At 42.1% G+C, this 21,872-nt stretch overlaps 2 protein-coding genes across 2 annotated transcripts; one reads left to right on the top strand and one right to left on the bottom strand.

Moving 5' to 3' along the window:
• Positions 1-100: 100 nt before the first annotated feature.
• Positions 101-3,262, top strand: LOC120449208 (chromodomain-helicase-DNA-binding protein 3). The gene is made up of 2 exons (XM_039631573.1): positions 101-167; positions 253-3,262. Exon 2 carries the CDS (start codon positions 280-282, stop codon positions 2,974-2,976), a length of 2,697 nt encoding a protein of 898 aa, XP_039487507.1. The 5' UTR covers positions 101-167; positions 253-279; the 3' UTR covers positions 2,977-3,262.
• Positions 3,263-18,032: 14,770 nt separating this feature from the next.
• LOC120447587 (cyclin-dependent kinase inhibitor 1C) lies at positions 18,033-20,847 on the bottom strand. The gene is made up of 3 exons (XM_039629055.2): positions 20,793-20,847; positions 18,678-18,866; positions 18,033-18,608 (listed from the first exon to the last, which is right to left on the bottom strand). The coding sequence occupies exons 2-3, from the start codon at positions 18,687-18,689 to the stop codon at positions 18,108-18,110; spliced, it is 513 nt and encodes a 170-aa protein (XP_039484989.1). The 5' UTR covers positions 18,690-18,866; positions 20,793-20,847; the 3' UTR covers positions 18,033-18,107.
• Between the last annotated feature and the right edge of the window lie 1,025 nt (positions 20,848-21,872).

The following is a 21,872-nucleotide window of genomic DNA, read 5'->3' as shown; positions in this document are numbered from 1 at the left end:
AAATCTTTAACCGCCTTCAAAACTCGACACAGTGTAATCGCATCTTAACCCGATCCTAGTGTAAAAGGCGCCTTACATCTATGTTTTGCAGAAGACCAGTGTGAACGGGTGCTTGTTCGGGATTATAAACGCATTTATTCTGGCGCGCATTTATGATCAGTTTCATGGTAAAGTGTGTTTTTAAGAATTTAAATTTTTTTGTCGCGTAGGATCCCATAGAAACCTAATATTTTTCTTACATTTCTGAACTAGTGATTGCGAAAACTTAACTCAATTAGCATGTCATCTAAGACGGTGGCTGGCCAACACTGGAAAAAAACTGGCAAGGATTCCAAGGACAAGCGGCCAAAAACAAAAGCCAACAAGCAGACATTTCGCGATGAAGAATACTGCAGGATTTGTAACGATGGAGGAGATCTGCTGTGCTGCGATTCCTGTCCTTCCGTTTACCACCGAACCTGTGTGATTCCCCCTTTGAATTCGATTCCAAAAAAAGATTGGATCTGTCCGCGCTGCATCCCCTTTCCCGGAAAAGCCGAGAAGATATTGTCATGGCGCTGGACCATTGACCGCCACTCCAGACCATCTCAAGGTGAAGTACGCGAGTACTTTATCAAGTGGCATGATAAGTCCTATTGGCACTGCGAATGGATTCCCGAATGGCAGATCCTCCTGCACCACGCCTCGCTGGTTGTGAACTTCCAGAGACGGAACGACATGGAAGAGCCGTCAAGTCTCGAGGAGTTCGACGATCAGGATCAGGATCGCGATCTGCACGAGCGATTTTACAGGTACGGCATTAGGCCGGAGTGGCTCCGTGTCCAGCGGGTTTTCAATCATAGAAAAGAGCCCAAAGACTGCACTTTTTACTTGGTAAAATGGCGAGAGTTGTCCTATAGCGACAGTAGCTGGGAGATAGAAAATGACGGCATCCCGGGTCTTAAACAGGCCATCGCTCACTACAAGGAACTGCTGTTCAGCAAGAAGGAACGCCCAGAAGATAGGCCTGCACCCACCATGGACCTGAATAAGAAGTACCAGGACCAGCCAGTCTTCTTAAAAGAGGCGGCCCTAAAATTGCATCCCTTTCAGATGGATGGCGTAAGCTGGCTTCGCTATAATTGGGGCCAAGGCATCCCCACCATACTGGCCGACGAGATGGGTCTGGGCAAGACCATTCAGACAGTGGTTTTTCTTTACTCCCTGTTTAAGGAGGGCCATTGTCGCGGACCCTTCCTTATATCCGTACCGCTTTCCACAGTGGCCAACTGGGAGCGAGAGCTGGAACTCTGGGCTCCAGAATTTTACTGTATTACCTATGTAGGGGGCAAAACTTCTAGAGCGGTTATCCGAAAAAACGAGCTGAGCTGCAAGGAGGTAACCACCAAAACCATGCGGGCAAAACAAACCCAGTACAAATTTAACGTAATTCTGACCAGCTACGAGCTTATCTCTTTGGACGTCGCCTTCCTGCGTAGCATCGATTGGGCGGTCTTGGTCGTGGACGAGGCACATCGGCTAAAGAGCAACCAGAGCAAGTTTTTCAGGATGCTGAGCAAGTACCGTATTGTCTACAAGCTGCTGCTGACCGGCACTCCGCTTCAAAACAATCTTGAGGAGCTGTTTTATCTTCTTAATTTCCTGAGTTCTGACAAGTTTGATGACCTGCAGAGCTTCCAGGCCAAGTTCGCCGATGTTGCAAAGGAGGAGCAAGTGAAGCGACTGCATAAGATCTTAGCACCGCATATGCTCCGTCGCCTAAAGGCGGATGTCCTTAAGAACATGCCCTCAAAGGCGGAGTTTATTGTGCGCGTAGAGCTGTCGTCCATGCAAAAGAAATTCTACAAGCTTATCCTCACCAAGAACTTCAAGGCCCTAAATAAGAACGGCGGCGGTCGCGTGTGTTCCTTGCTTAACATCATGATGGACCTGAGAAAGTGCTGTAACCATCCGTATCTTTTTCCCTCTGCCGCCGAGGAGGCGACCATCTTGCCCAGTGGTCTTTACGAGATTAATTCGCTGATCAAAGCATCTGGCAAGTTAGACTTGCTGTCGAAGATGCTAAAACAGCTAAAGGCGGACCACCACAGGGTCCTTATATTCTCCCAGATGACCAAGATGCTGAATATTCTCGAGGACTTCCTCGAAGGGGAGGGTTACCAGTACGAGCGCCTCGACGGTGAAATCAGAGGCGATTTACGTCAGGAAGCCATTGATAGATTCAATGCCCCCAAAGCGGAGCAGTTTGTCTTCCTTCTGAGCACTCGAGCAGGAGGACTGGGTATCAATTTGGCCACAGCCGATACGGTCATTCTTTTCGATTCAGACTGGAATCCACACAACGACGTTCAGGCCTTCTCACGTGCTCATCGCATGGGTCAGACAAAGAAGGTGATGATCTACCGATTTGTGACCCACAACTCCGTGGAGGAGCGCATTATGCAGGTTGTCAAACACAAGATGATGCTCACTCATCTTGTGGTTCGCCCGGGAATGGACGCCAACAACAACAATTTCACGAAGGACGAGCTCGAAAACATCCTTCGCTTTGGCACCGAGGATCTTTTTAAAGACGGGAAGGGGGAGGCTATTCACTATGACGACAAGGCGGTGGCCGAACTCCTTGACCGTACCATTCGAGGCATTCAGGAGAAGGAGTCTTGGGCCAACGAATATCTTTCGTCGTTCAAGGTCGCCTCTTACGCCACTAAGAAAGAACACGAGGAGCAGGATGACTACAATGATGATACGGAAAACACTGACCCAGCCTACTGGGAAAACCTGATGGGCCAAAGCCAGCCGAAGAAACCAAAGAAGCAAAAGAAGCTGCCGCAGCAGTCCCATGAGGACGTCGAGAGCAGCATGGGAAAGGGCAAGCGAATCCGAAAGGAAGTCAACTATTCATTGCAAGCTAATAATGCGATCGACATCGACCCAGAATACACACCTGACACCTCGTCAGACAGTATAATATGATTGTGAGATAAATATTATATATAGGAAATCCACACATCACCAACAGAATTAGAAACACAAACCAAAATGTTAACTATTTAAGTTTATTTTGCAATCTTGCCCAAGCGCAGCTATCTTGAATATGTTATATTTAGTTTTTAAAATCTTCCCATTAACAATTGAAAAAGCTTAACTTAAATTTTGTTTAAATATGTTATTTGAAAACTGAGAAACAAATAAAGATGAGCTCGATAGAAGAGAAAATAAATTATGGTCGAGCCGAGAACATTGGCCATATAAATGACAATTGACAAAACGAAAAGCAAAGTCGAAACGATTTTGGCCACGAACTCGTCGCAAAATATCTGGCGAAATAATGAAATGTAATTCAATCAAAGGCAGTTTATGCGTAAAATTTTATTAAAGCCCAGCTTTCGCAGGATGAAGCACAAAAGTCTCAGCGAGAGACAAGCACAGGGATATGCCACATGACTGTATGCACAGGGAGAAAAATGCTGAAATATTATAAATATAGTTTTGAATATGATTAGATATGAAAATACTTCTTTCTGGAAGGTAATGTGTTTGAAAGAAGGGACAACTAACTTAAATGTGAATTGCTGTAGCATCTAGATTGCACTTTTCCTGTGTGTACTCATAAATGCATGCATGAGCAAGGACATGCACGTAAGTATGCGTTCGCAATCAATTTATCATACGCCTGATTTGACTGCCAGAGCCCTGAAGCCGGCCATTAAATGGCCCCGAGAATTGTGAAATGTAACTGCAATGTAATTAAAATGAAATAAAGACGAAAACAGAGTGCCTGGCAGGTAAAAGGTCCTGGGGATCCCTAAAGTGTCTGGCCTGGCGATTACTTAGATGCGTCCGGTGACCAGCTCATGGATTAAATCCGGCATATTTAATTATCACATACAATGGGAAAATGGCCAAGTCGTTTTCGAGATGACTTCACTTTAATTAAGTTTTCTTAATCATATTTTTTGCACTTGACTTGTCTCTGAAATTGTTGCAGTTCTTTGATAGATTTTTGTAGATACGAGTCAATATTTCGTAATTGAAAAGGTTCGGGCTTAAATATCTGTTTTAATCATGAAGATAACTTTTAAATTGCAAGCCGATTAAATTGTCTGATAAAAATAGTTATTACGAACAAGCCTAAACATTACAATTTTCTTCTGATTGGTAATTGCAGTTTTGCATTTTGAAAATTAAGCTTTTAGACGCACATCACAACATTATATAAATTCCGTACTTCGTTATCTGGTTCGGTTTTAAATTTACCTAATTATACCCGTTACTCGTAGAGTAAAAGGGTATACTAGATTCGTTGAAAAGTATGTATCAGGCGTCTCCGACCATATAAAGTATATATATTCTTGATCAGGACCAATAGCCGAGTCGATGTGACCATGTCCGTCTGTCTGTCCGTCCGTATGAACGCTGTGATCTCAGGAACTACTAAAGCTAGAAAGTTCAGATTAAGCATACAGACTCCAGAGACATAGACGCAGCGCAAGTTTGTCGATTCATGTTGCCACGCCCACTCTAACGCCCCAATGTTTTGATATTTTTTCATTTTTGTATTAGTCTTGTAATTTTCTATCGATTTACCAAAAAACATTTTGCCACGGCCACTCTAACGCCCACAAACCGCCCAAAGCTGCTACGCCCACACTTTTGAAAAATGTTTTGATATTTTTTCATGTTCGTATTGGTCTTGTAAATTTCTATCGATTTGCCAAAAAACTTTCTGCCCACTAGAACGCCTACAAACCGCCAAAAACTGTGTTTAAGAGTCTCCTCCCTTCCATTAGCTGAGTAACGGGTATCAGATAGTCGGGGAATTCGACTATAGCGTTCTCTCTTGTTATTACTTGTATTGTGGCCTAATTAGAGCGTTATGTCTGCTCCAAAACAATGACCTAACAAATTAAATCAGCATTAGGTAAACTACTGTCTTCCCTTCACGATTTCGAACACGTGAACGACGTGTTGATATGTCTGAGGACCTTCACTAAAACGAAAGACAATCGTCCTGATTAAACGGGTGTCCTGCCAATGGAGGAAATCTATCAGTTTTCTCCATACCTCCGTTTTCGGTGGGCTCATGTGTAATCCGTATTATGCAGTCATCGCATAACTTATACACACCGTGGCCCACAAGTTATCCGTTGCGTAACAACATCCGCATGGAGGGCCAGGAAACGGGACTCAAACAAATTGAACAGCCAACCTTTATACAATTACAAGAAAACCTTAAGCATTCAAAGAGAAAAGTAGGAAAAGGGAACAAACCACCGGAGGGTCACTGGAAAAAGGATGCTGATGGAGGTCATGAGCGCCTTTCTGTTGAAAGGAAAAACGTATGTGCTCCAAAATACCAATTGGCAAGGATATTGCAATAAGAGAGTTATAAATTTACGATTCTCTGAATATAAGTTAGTTTGTTATTCTAAGAACTTCTTAGTTTTTGGTAAAATTATTAAGTAGCGTTCCAATAACTCGACTTCAAGAATATGTTTTATTTTTATGATACCCTCGTTGGATTCCTAGAATTATTAAAAATGTCTCACTACTTCTATTCATCTATCATTAATATTCTGATACTTTTATGAATTTTCTCTGGGAATTCTTTGCCCAGTAGGCCTTGGAAAATTCCTTAGAAACCCTTAAATCCCCTCCCAAGGAAACGCCTCTGATCTTCAAAACGGCCACCACTTAATGATAATTGCGCAGCTTAAAAATGAACCTCCAATTCCGGGGAAAAAGCGGAAAAGGACAGCTCCAAACTGGGAATGAAAAAGGGGTCATGTTGCCCTTGTTGATATACCCTTTGCTCGACCCCATCCCCTACCCTTAGCTTTTATTTCCGGCCATACGCTGAATGTTTTAAGCCAACCAAAAAAAATATTTACAGCTATTCGCCGCTTAACAACTTAGAGCATCAAAAAAATAATACAAAATCCCCAGCCAACCTGTGAGGAAAAGGAAAACGCCGGACAAATGCCAAACCCAACGCACATTTTTCACATAATTTCCTTGGGGATTAAGTTTCCACTTGGCCTTGTCCGGATCGAATGCGAAGGAGGGGCTGGTGGCCAATGAGGGCCTTTATTAATTTCGTGGCACAAAAGTAAATAGAAAACGGGGCAACCCGAGTAAATTTCATTAAAGGCCGACTGGGAGTAGAGGGGCGTGGCAAGAAAATTTCACTAATAGATAAAGTGCGATTACGATTTCTTGGGTCACAAATCGCACGGAGACAGGAAATGACATTTGTTGTCGCTAGGAAGACGAAATCACCAAAATCGGTAGTGGGTGTGCGGTGGAAAATGCGGGTAGGGCCAAATCAAATTACAATCAGTCTGGCCTTAAACTGAATTTAGTTCCCGCGCTTCTTCCCTTCTTTAACGATTTGCGGCGTTTTATTTTCGCAACTGCGGAATATTCTGCATAAAGAATTCGCCTGCAGGGCACCAAGAAATTTATGCGCACACCTCTTTCGGAATGTTAAAAAAGTGCTAAAAATGTCTGCGAAAAAGTATGAAACATGACTGCAAACACGAAAAAGAGAGGGCTAACTTGGCCAGGGAGAGGAAGGAGTATCCTGCGAGACAGCGGGCTTTTCTTCCTATTTCTCTTAGCGCGCACTGAACGGCGACAAAAGTGAATGGCGCATAAAAATAGCGGTAGCCCCACAACTTTTTAAAGCATCAAAAATGTGCAGCAGCAGGATCCCTTGGCGGAACCAGGATAAAGTGCACTATTCCTACAACTTAAGCAGCCAAAGCAATCAGTGGAAGGAAAATGTTAGACTGTTGAATTCCCCCAAAAGTTACAGGTAACTTTCTATGCCGCCATCAATTCATTGTTTCAAGGATGAGTCCCAAGAAGCTATAATTTAATATATTTATTTGTTATGGAACGAAAGTAATTCAACACAACGCAGAACTTTAAAATGGGAATTCAGCATTGTGCGAATTAAACGAATCATTTACCCCTGCCCAAGTAGAAGGGGAACTTGCTGGTTAAAAAAAAAGGCTAGATCTCTGAACGGAGGAGGGAAGGCTTAAAATAAATTATAGACAAAATCGAGGCAATTAAATCAAAGCCACGTCGGTAACTCAAACAAGGAGGCCAGCGCTTGGCTCATGAATATGCAACGACTGAATGAGTGCGGTAAGGAGTATTGTCTGTGGGGGGGTTCGAGTGCTGTGAGTGTTGTGACTGTTTGAGTGAGTGCGAGTGTGAGTGTCAGTGTGAGTAGACATCGAGAAAGGGTCTCTGCCAAATGGGGCAGCATTTTCGTGATTAAATTCATTGATGAACAACAACTGCCAGTCGAAATTTACCACGTTTATGCGCACTCCTTTTGCAATATTTGTCGAATTACTATAGTGCTATACGAATGTGTGCAAATTTTTCTTTAAATGTATATTTGTATAAGTTGTTGTTATGTTTATATCACGTTTGGCTAGTTATAATATAAGATATCAAGTGAAATATTGGGTTCTATTCTCTGATTATGACATTCCACTACTGCTTATTTTTGATTGAGGAGAACATTTTCATGTTTTATTAACTTGTTCGTTAACTTTGGGGCGTATAAGCGAAAGGAATGCGACTGAGAGTGAGTAAACCACAGCAATTGAAGTGTATGCAAGTGATTGGCCACATGTGCCAAGCCGAATGAACCTCTGCATACCCTACCCGACCTCCGACCTCTGAAACCCCCCTGAAAAGCAGCCCCCCCTCGACCCACTCGACCGCTATCAGTGCCTGTCCATTTCGAAATGCACAACAGCGTGAAATGTGTGGCTGGGGGGGGCACTGAAACAAATCACCTTGATTGATGATTGGCATTTTGCTGGCGAGAGCCACTCCCCTGCCCGATTTGCTCGCCTTGTGTAAGTCAAAACCCCAAAAGTCGACCGCAATTAAATGAAAAGCTGAATGGAAAACGGGGGTGGGCGAACTACCACCCACAACTGTGTGGGCGGAGAAATTTGAGCTGCTGCTTTGCTTTATTGCTGCTGCAGTAACAGGTGCAGCATTGTTCGGGGGAATTTCCCAGTTTCCAGCTTTCCACTCTGCCCAGCCACTGCAGTTGTCAGCAATGTCAGATGACCCGGAATCCGGGCGTAGTTTCCACCATTTAATCGAATTAACAGCAACATTTGAAGGTTTATTGCGCTAATTAAAAATTTCGAGAGCTTTGTCGGAGATACATAGATGATGGATTTCACGGCTGGAATAAATTAAATTTCAAATAAATGGCTCGCTTAGCCGCGAAATAAAATTTGTGATTTGGCTCATACTCATTTTAGGCTTATTCAAATGTATATAAGTTTCTTTTAACATACATAAACATACCTTTCTTTAGAAGCATTTTTATGTGCTTCAATAATATGAAACGAAATAAACAAGTCCGCCCAATGGCTTTATGGTACTTAAATTGAATGAGTACCTACTGGTTCGTTTTGAGATGTTTGCTTCTGAAATTGCCATCTAGACTATCATTTTGGGTGTGTTGCTAACCAACTCCACCTCCATGGCCATATATCAGACTAAACAGCCACTTATGAAGATCCTGACTGCCCCTGTGTAAATAATCCGTCTGGCGAATCCATAAGCGTAAACAGATTGATTGGACGGGAGATCAGGCGGAAAACCCTCCAGGGCACACACTTAACCAACTCCAACACCTTGGCCAGCTGGAGAGCCAGCGGCTGGAAAATTCCCCCATAAGGGCGATGCAATCATTCAGTTCCCGGCACATTTCGGGGACTCTCGAAAGTGGTAAGGAAAAAATTAAATCAAATAACGCTTAAAAATTTATTAACGTCCGCCAAGCCAGTTAAACGTCAGCAAATTGTATTTTTATGTTAAGACCATTAATGAAAACCGGATGCAAACAGAAACCAAATGAATGCAGACAAACAAAAAAAAGAAGGAAAGCTGCAAGCCAAGAGCAAAAAACTGCATTTAATGTACACAGAAAGTGGAGAAGGGCGATCGGCAGGGCAAGGATTTTCGGGAAATTCCAGCGGCGGCATCGGCACCACTTCGATTAAGTAGCTTTGTAAACAGCAGGAGCGGCCACAGGACCTGCCTGAGTCGGGCACAGGACCCCATTGAGACTCCGTGCCGGGATGTGGTTGTCGTGCACATGAGAAAATAAAGAGTTCCTTTTTGTATTTAAGGAAAAATATGTAGGAACTCTCGATATGATTATATAAATGTCTAAGAGACACTTAAATAATGAGGGCTTTAGTCTTTTATGGAAAATTGTACGCCTACTTGAATTAATTTTCTTAAAATTAATCACAACTTGTGAACATATAACTCTACATTAAATATATATTTAAAAAATCCAAATTCCTTTTTCGGATTGCTATGTCAGTTAAAATCCGTTGGATTTTCTTTTAATTGCATTGATTATTCTCCGTGCAGCAGGACCTTCACTCAGGCACTTAAAAATGCATAACTTCTGAATGAGGTGCGGTGGAAAAAGTCCTGCGAGAGTTCCCCCCAGACTTGTTTGCCTCGCTTTTAATGCATTTTACGCTGTGCTGCGTCCTCCATCCTGCTGCCCTCGAGTCCTCTTGTTTTTGCTCCCGGCGAAAATGCAATGCAAATGCTATCATTGTAAATAAAGCTGATTAAGCAGCATTTTGATAAACTTTCCCTCGATTTTACACTTAAATTGGGCATTGGCAAAAGAAAACTTGCCGCAGAAGAGTCGTGAATAAACCGCATTGCCGCTGGCATGGAGAAAAATTCGTCGCCAAAAGCTGCCGGCGATTTCTCAGCTCTCTCAGTCAAAGCCAAATTAATTAGTGGCTAACACACACACACACACACACACACAGAGTCATGTAAACTCAACTAATGTTGCAGGCTCTGGTTAATTAGGGATGGAACAAGGCCTTATTTAAATTTCTCTAAATTAAAACTTTTACTCATTTTCTTCAATATTTAATTGAGATTGTCTCACTAGAAATTATTCTTAAAGTTAATTTTTTTAAAGTTGAACCATTTCAAACTGATTCGAAATTGGCTCTTATGCTTACTATTTGTGAGAACTCATTAAATCTTAAATTAAACCCTTTATTTTTCAAAATAGATTTCGATTCCTTCGCGAGAAATGAACGACTCGAAGCCCTCGAATTCAAAGTGATTTTGGCCATAGCTCACTCGGCGCCGTTCCATTCCATTCCATCTTGAAGTTCTCACAAAGTGAGCAAAACTTTTTGGGCTGTTTGCTTATTTGTCGTGTAATTAAAAGGCTTGCACATTAATTTCAACTGCACGAATAGGAAATACGCAATGCAGACATGGCCAGCAAAGACCCGAAAAGCCTTACAAAGCGCTCCATGATAAATCCCCGAAAATTCTGTTGAACCCAGTGGCCGAGCGTCGGAGGATGGGGCAGTGCCTTTGTCCATCTGGAACTTATTTTATTTCCTGCTCAGTTTTTTGGCTGCCTGGCCGCGCTTTCCCCAACAACAAAGTCAACAGAAAAGATGGCGATGGAAGTGGCGGGGGGAGTTGAAGAAAGACCAGCAGCAGAAGAGGAAGAAAATCTCTTGCAATTAGCGCTGGAAAAGTTCTTAGCTCTAATTGATTTGCTGTAAACCGTTTGACGCTTTGCTCGGCGATGCCAGTCAGCTCAACTTTAAAATTTAATGCCATCCTTTTGTCCCGGCGCACTAAAGTATGCAACACAATTGTTATTGAACACGTGCGCATTGTGCATCCGTGTCAGGTGGAAAAGGGTCCTGGATGCAGGGGGTGGGGCTGGGGAGTGAAAGGAGCGGAGACAGAGCCACCGTCAAAAGGAAAACAAAGAGGTTTTCCCCAGCTCGACTACGAAGCTAAAAAGTTTGCTACAAAAACCGTATATAGCAAATAGGAGCAAGAGGGCGGATCGAAGACTTGGTGCGCGGTAATGATACATGGTTTTATTGACAACTAAACTATTTAGCTATTTAACTATGAGTATTTAACTATTTGAGCTGGCGAACCCCTCTAGACAGCCGCTAAATTTGGTTTTCCATAAGCAATGGGTGAGCCTTAAACCCTTTTAAAATGAAAAGTCTAACAACTATTTATAATTATACTATTCACATTATATTTTTCTTGGATTCCATGAGTATTTTATGTACTGCTGCCTAATATGTGCAACTTTGCTGCGTACTCCTCTTAGTGCAATTACTCGCCGCCGCCCATCAATTGCGCAATTTATGCAACCACCCACGGGGCATCCTTTGCTGAAGTGCAATGAAATGCACAGGAGCATTGCTGCATCGGTGGCTGGGAAACAGCTTTTCCAAATGGTTGTTGGCTTGGACGGTTTGAAAAACTCAAAGCAAACAACAACGACCATCGGCGAAGCTTTTGCACTTGCCGCTCGCTGAGTTTTCCCTCTTTTCACGATCCCTCTTAAAAATCACACAAAGTTATCGCCTCCATACACGCAACAAAACAATAACTCCATCTGGTTTCAGTTTGCAGGTGAAAAGAGGGGTAAGCCGATTTTACACAGCGGCGAAACTATTTTATCCTTTAGTCATCCCTTAAACGAATTTTGAGTCATATTATAATATTGAGAGCAGCATTAGTGTTTTACATGTTTTTGGAAAATGAAACATAAAGATTGTATTGCAAATCTAAGCCAAGAATTGAAATACCATTGAGATGTTGGGAATGTAAGCAAATTGCAATGGATTTAGGGCTAGATCTAGTTAGCGGTAAAGTAGGTTTCTGCGAAGGCTGTGACTGCTGCTGAGCTCTTACTTTCCAGCCCAAAAAGAATCGAGCCAGAAATCCATTTCAAAAAATACCCCTTCTGCTTAGCCGAAGGCCATGTCCTGCCAACACTTGAGTTGAAAACTCATTTCGACCACGTTGCCGCCGCATTCAACGGCTTCACTTTTGGCGCCTTGGCACCGCGAAAATCGCCGGAGGTGGTAGAAAAACCACTTACTTCCACTTTCGAATGACTGAAAGTCGGAACGGTAAGCGAGTTACACTTAAAGCTACGCCAACGCCTTTGACATGCATGGCGGCATGCCACTTTGATGTTCGTCCTGCGAGAAGGATACTGGGGGTGCGAAAGCGTCTGGTGGGCGCGGAAATGGGGGCTTGGGTGCCAGCAAATATTTGCTAAATGCAAATTACTTTTGACGCTTGATAAAATGAAAACGTAAGTGAAATGATTGGCCCACCGTCGCAAGAAGAGGTATGGCGAGGAACGCACAATTTGCCAAAACGATTGGCAGCTTCAAAGTAAAATTATATTAAATACAATTTAATAAGATATGTTAATCTCCTTTAAGTCTCCTTAAAATTTAATAACTCAGTTTATTCTAGCTTGTCAAAATTTAACATTTATTCTGTCTTAATGCAAAATATACCACAAGTATTTTTTAACGCGTCACATTTCGTAACGTAATTCTACCCCGGTAATTGTGTTTAAAACACTTGTAGTCCTGCCACACTCGAATAGCCAACAATTTTACACTCCCAAACTCGGGAATGCAGAGTGCAAAGTAGGCCAATAAAAAGGCCCAAAGGCTTTGGGCTTTGACTGCCCGGTGCATATGCTGCTGCCACCTGGAATGCCACTTCGTTGCAATTAAACACTCAATTTGCAGTCTGTGCCAGAATGTTTGCAAATGAAATTTGGGGAAGGTAAAGTTTGTACGCCGGGAGCGGCAGATGCAGTTGGCATTGGATTTCTGAGACTGGGGACAGCGTCAACGAAGTCGCAACACAAACAGCAAAAGCGAAATGGCGTCCCACAACTTTGCCGGGAAAACCATTGAGGTGGGAGGGTGGCAGCAATTTCACCCAGCTAAAGACGCTGACGTTGCGCATTTGCCGTAGATTATTACAAAAGTTTAAATACACAGACAGATAGAGTCGACCCTGGGAACCTCTTGTGATTATACTGCCGGAGTTCTTGCTGGCTGCCCTCAGGTGTTGTGACTGAGTTTTGCTTGTCGACCCACAGGTTTCCGAATAAGATGGGTGAAATGGTGGCCAACTAGACGGAATCCGAACTGACACTCAAGGAGTTGAATTGAGTTCGAGTTGGAGTTGGAGCTTTTAAATAGCCTTGGCAGTTGCAGTTGTTTCCACAGTTTTCCCCAAGCAGTTTCCCTTTTTTCACTTCCAGAATTGTTGGGAAATACAAATGGGTGGCGGCAGGTGGGAAAGCAAAGGAAAACGCATGTCATCACACCGCAAATCGTTTGGCCAGCAGTTTATTAGAGCCAGACAGTATGTTTCGCAGATTGCAAATTTATAAACTTAAGCCGGGGAAGTTTCGTAATTTGTTGGTATAGTTTGGGTTGGAAATAGCACATATACATTTAGCAGGAAATCCTGCGAAAATGGGAAGAGTGAAATACCTTTTCTTTGTCACCTAAAATCGATAGTAGACATATGGTAATAGCAAACATAAACAGACTTGTCTTTTTAATCCGATTAGAACATACCACACTGCCAATCAGCCAAGCCCATCAATCCTTCATTAACTTCAGCATGTAAGTATCTCGTATCTTTCATCTTGTGTCGCCAGGCATTTCATTTTGCTTACTTCCCACAATTTGCCACCAGCTGCTCCCTTTGAGATGCTTCTGTTGGTGGCGTTTACTTTCGTTTTAATTTGGCAGCCCGCATAATTTTGCTATGATTTGCACTTCTTAATTAATTATTTTTCCTTTTCGGCACCCAAAGCGGATTTCCAGGAGCTGCGTCAGCACGCACACATGTGTGGGTGGTCCCGAAGGGGAAACCCTTTGCCCACCAGCACACACGCGCCAGAAAACAAAATTCGGGAAAACTTTCTCCTTAAAGTAGCTGGTACAGAAAAAGGGTTAGTAACCGGAAGACGGAATAAGGGAACTCCTTTCCTTTGTTTAGGCGCTGCGAGCAAGAACATTTGCTGAATATGCTTCTAACTCGATGTCCTTTTCTGAATGCATTTAACTGCAAATTCCCGTTCGACCTTTGACTCCACTCTATGTCAACAGAGTAGTATTGATCCTCCCTTGGATTTTACAGTACCACCAACAACAATTAGAAAGGCAATGCTTTACAATTATAATTTTATAATTTAATAGCACACAATAAGAAACCGGAAAACATAAAAATTATATTATTACAAATAAAATACCAACAGAATTAAGGCCAGTTTTTATGAGTATTACCATATATTAAATTGGCCCGACCAATTTGAACATTTTAAACTCGGGTCTAAGTTTTGCGATAATGATGTTATCTAAGGGGATTTTTATTACCTTCTATGGCTTGTGCGCCAGCTAACCTGTCGCCCACCCTGCGTATGCGTAATATGGGGGAAAAATCAATGCATAATCCGCATTCAATGGAAAAGGCTTTGCTCAGCTAAATCCCCCAGCTCATGGCAATTGACAGGAAGTGAAGCGTTTCCGGCATCCAGAAACAGACGTGGCATGGCTTTTTTTGTTTCACCAGCCAACAGCCACACGACGCCTTTTTCTATTAGTTCTGATTAAGCTTTTGTCGATTCGTTCCATTGTCAATTGCATTTGGCGTTGGATTTGGCATCCGCGTGGATGCAAATTGCGATCCGACAGCTGCTCATTACTTAGACGCTTAACCACGCGTCGTTTTGGATTTGCATTTGGGCGATTAAAGTTGCGCCCGGACGCCACCTGGCGCTCGGAAATTGAAAATTTCGCGCGGGTGCCAAATGTCAAAGTGCCAGCAGCCACACCCACAGACGCCCACATTGCCCACAATCACACGCAAAAGAATCCGCCGTTCGACATCTCCATCCGTATCACAATCTCCATTGACATCGGCAGCGCCATCTCTGTCGTACATCTCGCATCTCATCCATCGCCGGGGCATGTAAATTGCTCTGGCAAACAAATCACGTATACGCACACTGCCCGAAAAGATGTGGGATTAATGTGCGCTTGTGTCTTTCGAAAATGGAAATAACTAAGGGACTTAATAAGCCGCAGCTTCCACAGAATCCCCATGCGAGGTTAGTATCCAGATAACACAAAGTTATTTTTACCGACACCCGTGCATCCCAAAATTTGTCCCTGTGCATTACGTATACGCCATGCGATGCAATGCGATGCCATGCGCTTCGCTCCCGTTCCGTTGTCGTCAAATCAAAAGCCAGAAAAGGCTGCTGGATTTTTGCGGTCTGTAGCTGAAAGGCTAAGCAACCGCATTGAGTGACTGAGTGCCGTTATTTGGCCAAGTCCCCCTCGCATGCCCCCCGCTTCCATTCGGTTGCCGGTATCCTGGAATCAGGATCCAGGGCCTAAGCAACCACAACCGGAAACGGGTCCGACCAAACGTCTAGCCCGCTTTGTCTGCTCGGAATACTGCGATGTAGCTCCACGTGCACATACACATTCGCTGTGCGAATCCTAAAAGAATTTACTGCACCATTGGCATGTGCAGGCGGAGTGCTTTGGATCTAAAGTAAATATTGAAGTGAGCAGCGAATGATATTGAAATGTTAAATAATTCTTACAAAAACATGATAGAACGCTTTAGTCTAGTTCCTCGATTATCAGATACCCGTTAGTCAGCTAGTGGCTGTGTCTCTAGAATATCTGCACGTCTAATCTCAACTTTCTAGCTTTTATAGCTAAAGAGATCCCGACGTTCATACGGACGGACAGACAGACCAACGGACAACGCCAGATCGACTCGGCTAGTGATCCTGATCAATAATTTATTTACTTTACCGTGCCGGAATCGCTGCCACAAGAATAATGAATATTTTATAAAATCAAGCCACAAAGTGTTCAGTGCTGATTATATAAAAGCAGTTTTAGTTATATATGTATGTTACTCACATACTTCTTGAAATTATATAATATGCTTCTAAGCCTTCGTCGATTTAGAAATAACTGCAATTTATAATTCTACCATGCTACTTTGGAAAAATATGTAAGATAGCTATAACAAAACCAATAAACACAAGGCCTAATGAAAAAGTCTTGCTAATTACTTGAAAATATGCATTAAAAAGTTTTCGCTCACAGCGGCAGTAGATGATAATAAACCAGGGTCTGAAGGGAAACCAGGCACAGAACTTGATATTGAATCAATTAAAAGGAAAACTCGGCAAGGCAATGATGCAACAAATTAAAACGCATACGAAGCGAGCTAATGAAATTCTAAGGCTCAAATGGTTAGGAAAGCCACCTTCTTCAAAGAAAAGGGGCTGCCGAATGGGGAAGTTCGGGGCTTTTCCCCAACTTCTTCTATGGACAAGGGCGGAAATTACCGAAAAATTGTGCCGAGTAGATGGTAGATGCACAACAACAATAAACTTGACGCAAAAAATTAAGGCAAGTGGAGTTAAAAGTTAAGCCAGCAAATGAAGATGGTGGATGGTACTGGAAGTGGGATAAGGCGGCTGGGTTGCAGAAGGGAAGATTTGGATGAATGGGAAGTGCAGGGACGTACGGCCTTTCGCACATACAGATACACAAATATAGCTTTCGTCTGGAAAAATATTACTTTTTAAATAACCATTTGTACCCTTTGTATAATAGTAATGCTACTTTACAAAAATTTATACCTATATAAAAATTATTTTAAACTGTGTATTCTGCAATTAGATACGATTTACAAGTATAGAATACATTTTCGATTGTTGTATCTATTTACCTAGTATATAAATTGAATTAAAATTGAAAAGGTTTCTATCTTCCGCATGATAAAGTTGAGTTTATTAAATTCGAGTCTTGAAACGTTTCTCTCTGTGTACATGTGAGTACACAGCCCACACGCGCACAAAGCGCACAGGCAAAGAGACAGATGGCGGGGCGAACTTCAAGCGCAATTTTACGCAACAACAAAAAGTTTAATTGAGGATAAACTTTGCTGCGTTTGCGCTGCTGTTGAAAATCAACCAACGTCGACATGGAAAATTTCCCCAACCCGGGAAAATCCTGGCAAACTTTGAGGGGGAGGGCGGCGGAAAGAGGCTTTTGTAGTGTAGGAATTGCGTGTATGTTTGCTTCTTATCTCTTTTGCTGTTTAAGTTTTCGCTTTCTACCCGGCATTTCTTTCTTAATTTCCTTTTTCCCTATGTGGCGTTGCTTCCGCCCAGAACTTAGCTTTAAGGTAGCCTTACTGTATGACCATTCAGCGTTTAACTTCAAAAGGGAAAACACGACCATAATTTGAACATTTATTGGGCATTCATTGCGCTTCGCTTCTTGCATTGTTTGTCAAATACCAAATGAATGGCAAATATCGATGAAAAGGAAATGAAAAACGATTCGACCCAGAGTGGCCTTCTCCACTACCTGAGCCACCAATCAACCACTCACCACCCACTCTAACACCCACTTATCCCCAGAAAAGCCACATACACACACTTCCCCCATGTGCCATAACTCGTCCTCAAACTCATGGACGAAGCCAATGTGGGACAATGAAACACAAATGACCTGAATAAAAGCGACGACGCGACACAAGCGATTGACCCTATATGAGTGGCCAGAGTTTTTTAGGGGATTCGGAAGGTATCCAGTGCGGAGAACTCAACAAAAAGCTGTGGGTTAGTCGGCCTTCCAAATACCCTTCAAGTTCTTTTGATAAACTATATATAATATCTAACACAGCTAAGAACAATTTGCAAAAGTAGATGTCAGAAACAAACTATTAAAAATGCTATTAGTTCGTACATATAAAACGATTCGCAACGGTAAGTGTATAAAATTACTTGCTTTACAATTCTTTTAAATTTTTTAACATTTACAAATTTCAAAGAAGATATTATTTTCTGCATGCTAATTTAAACACCATTATTAACATTCTTTGAATGTCTGTTTTTTCCATAACAAATTTGTTGTGTGATGTAATTTGAAAAGAGTACATTTGTGAAAAAAGCTAATAGCCAGATCTTTTTCTGCACCATAAATCTTTTTGTCAGAGGACTTTATCCAAATACCTGAAAAACCAGACAGCCACAGCCAAGCCAACAAGAGCCCTTTTTGTTTTTTTTTATACCAATTTTAACGAATTTTATTAAGGGCTATCAGTCATTGAACACACAAACGGTTGCTTAATCCCGGGGGTATGCGATTTTTCCTCTACCACAAAGCGGGCGCGGCATAGTTCAAAGGTGCTGGGGCGTAAGTCAGTGGAGCAGCGTATTTGGCCAAAACGGGCGCAGCATAGGGATGGGCGTACGGAGCAGCGAAGGGGGTGGCAATGGGGGCACCAAATGGAGCCACTCTGTTGAGGATTGGAGCAGCCAGAGGAGCAGCCACTGGAGCGGGAAGAGGAGCGGCCAACGGAGCAGCCAATGGAGCGGCCAATGGAGCGGCGAATGCAACGGGAGCTGGAGCGCGGAATGAAGCTGCTAGGGGAGCGGCTAAGGTCCTCAGCACTGGAGCAGGAGCCACCGGAACTTGGGCGATCACTGGAGCAGCGGCAATGCCATTGAAGGTCCTAGCCACGACTTGGCTGCTGGCGGCAGTGACCACAGGAGCGGGAGCAGCAATCACCGGAGCGGGAAGAGCTGCCAGAGGAGAGTGAAGCAATCCTGGCTTGGCAGCCGCACAGGCGATAAGGGCGGAGATGAGAACGGCCTAGAAGTAGCAAAAGAAGATAATGAAGTACATATGTATATATAAGTTACTTGGCAATCCAATACTAACGTATTTGAACATGATGGCTTAATGGTTTTTGGTTTTCTGATTTGAAGCTAAGCTTGGATTGACTTGAAAGCAAAGAGCTGACTGATGACAATCGAAGGCAGACCGCGAGGTATTTATACCACTCAGGGTTCCACGCGACGGCTACTTAAGATTCCAAATGCGCCGCAACCGTTGGGCCATTATTAGTGTCTGAAAAATATTAGTTGGTAGTTTGCAAGTTTAGGTCTTCGAGGGACGGCATAAAACCCGAAGGGCAGTCAATTGCACTCGCTGGCTAATTATACAGAAATGGTTTTTAAATGCAATTCGGATTTCATTGGGAATTTACCATTATTGGCATTTACCGATGCCAACAAGTGGATTAATGGCTGGTGATAAACATATTATTTATATTTTCTACAAACTGTTTTCGTCATCTAAAGCCCTTTGAGAGTCACAGCCCTTAGAACACACAGTGCTTAACCGCAAGCGGAGGTAGAAATTTATTAGATTTCCGGGTCAGAAATTAAACAAAAATTTTGGTAACAATAATTCAAGTCCACATTTCTCACACTTCAACCTAACCTTTGGTTTTTGGCCCAAGGAATTTTCATCGAAAACCTGTTGGCAGCCACAAAAATATATATGTATATAGAGACTAGTCCAGACTTCCCGGCCAATTAAGCATTTTGAACACGTGCCGGCTTCGGTCAGCAGTAGAAAGCACACATGAACACACTCGAATGATTTGGGGAACTCCTCTGCTGGACGGCGACATTGCAACATTTATTGTTTTGGGCATCCGGGTCAAGGTTGGAGAGCGTAGTTGGCTGACCTTTGCTATTTGCTTAGAATGAGGGGCTCAATTGGCAGGGATTGTAAAGCTTAGACTAGCTTAAGCTAAAGCTAAGAATTTCTTGAATACTTTTTCATTTAAATGTGGTCCACATCCCATCGACTCGCAATGATTTAGTCACTATTTATTGATACACATAAAACATCTAAAATTATTATTACAAGATTCAGTACTCCTACTTGTTTTCAAAATTCCTTGAAATCGTTTTAGCCTCTTTATATTTTGTTGAATATTAGATACATTTTTGTTGATCACCAATCAGTATATTGTATCACTAAAGTTACCAATATTCGTATGCGATACATGTTACTGGAGCGCTTTAGAGACACCGCAAGTCAAGACTTACTTTAAATGTCCTTCGTTATCTGAACATGTATAATATAAATGCTGTCGAAATGTTATAAGAGGGCTGCTATATATATTTCTAGCCTAATAATGAAAATACGAATATTGATCAACGAAAATGGTTTTATTGTTTTTTAAAATATTCTCCATCCAGATTTATACACTTTTGCACGTGCTCAAACCAATTTTTGAAGCACTTTTTCCACTCCGATTATGACACCACCAAAAAATGATTTTTGAATGCTTCAACAGCTTCTTCTGGCGATGAAAAATGGTCACCCAGCATTATTTATTTATTTTTTTTTTTTATCTTGATTCTTGATTTTATTATGATTGAAGCACCGCGATCGTATTTGTTCAGCTTTTCATCACACCAATCCACACGAGCCTTTTTTTAAGCGATTGTCAAATGTCAAATTGTGCGGGATCCAACGAGAACAAACCTTTTTTATGGCCAGGTGTTCATGCAATATCGAATGTATGCTGGTGGGAGAATGCATAGGCATGCCTCTATCTGAACAACGGCTGTTTTTGGACGACCCTTACGGAATTCGTCTTTGAGCGAGCGTCGGCCACGACTGAATTCGTTGTACCAGTTTTTCACAGTGCTATAGGATGGTGCTTCATAGCCATACAAAGATTTAAGTTCAGATTTAATCCACATCGAATGTAGCGAAAAATGTTCACGAGTTAATTCCATTTTTTGGCCGAGATGCATTTTTGTAATCCCAGTAAATAAAACAATTCACGATTAAATGACAAAACGTTCTTAAAAAATGTCAAACTTTACAATGGAAATGTCAGTTTGCACCTGGTGTTGCCTAGTCCAGAAATATATATAGCAGCCCTCGTACTATGTGTATGTCTTGAATTTATATATTGTCACATATAGAACAGTTAATAATCCGAAGCCAAGATAGTGATTTTGATTTCACCTTCCTGGAGTAAAAATCTTGGATGTCTTAAATAAAGTAACCCACATCCCACAAGCTCTTAAATAATTTTAGAAATTATTTGGTAAAACCTTGGTCTCAATTCACTTTCAATTTTATTTGCTACACTACAATAATGACACGCTTCTTACAGTTAGCCGGTGAGGTGTGCTCTGTGAATGCTAATTCTTTAGCGGAACGGCACGTTCTCTGTTGAATCCATCATTAAAACTTCAGGCGACGCTATAGTCGAGTGACGCGACTATTAAATGCCTCTTATTCTGCTAAAGGAGTGAGCGAGTGAGATGGAAATATGCGCACGGACAGACAATAGAAGGGACAGACTCGACAAGAGTCCTGATCAATAGCACATAAACTTCAAGGCTCGGAACGGCTCAATTCCGCTGTTACATAGTTATAAACAATCTAGTACGCCCTGTTACGAGTAATGGGTATTATAAAGCCACATCAGATTATCAAAGCCTTCTTTTTGTATAAGTGTGCCACATATAGGTATCATGCTTATTGGTAGCTACTTATAGTTATGTATTTTCAGTCTCTAACTTTATTTCAGCACACTTATTAAAAAGGGTTGATAATGATAATATTTGGTTTCCTTAAAAATAAAAACTGTGTATATTTATTACAAACAAAAATCAATATCCTTGCCTGTAATTTGGTTTTTAAAGATGCTTGGTGAGTCATTAAGAAATGATATGTCTTTCAGCTTTCGTAAGGACTTTTATTAAAACTAAAATTGATTCGTAACTATGCTCTTAACCTTACTAGTACAATTATTAAACGGCCTAGTGCCGTTAAATTAAGACGTCATTACTTTTTAAGCCCTTGATTTCTTTCAGTTAGCACTGAAAAGTTCATTAGCCCGACCTCGACTGTCCAGCGACCTTGACTTAATTACAAATTTCTGTCGCCAACAACTTCAAAACAAACCATTTTGCCCACTTTTAAATATCACGCATCCAGCGACGGCTGCCGGTGGCCAATAACTTGTCCACTTGCTACGTGATCTGCATCTGCAATCGAGGCGGTGGAGTTCCAGAGGCCAGTCATTACTGTTGTTTA

The sequence above is a fragment of the Drosophila santomea genome, chromosome 3L (assembly GCF_016746245.2).
Source record: "Drosophila santomea strain STO CAGO 1482 chromosome 3L, Prin_Dsan_1.1, whole genome shotgun sequence".
Taxonomy (NCBI): Eukaryota; Metazoa; Arthropoda; class Insecta; order Diptera; family Drosophilidae; genus Drosophila; species Drosophila santomea.
Note: the sequence above shows the minus strand (reverse complement) of the source record. Positions and strands in the feature narration are given on the sequence as shown.

Excerpts from the sequence above, each read along its gene's own strand:
- LOC120449208 (XM_039631573.1), top strand. The coding sequence starts at position 280 with ATGTCATCTAAGACGGTGGCTGGCCAACACTGGAAAAAAACTGGCAAG.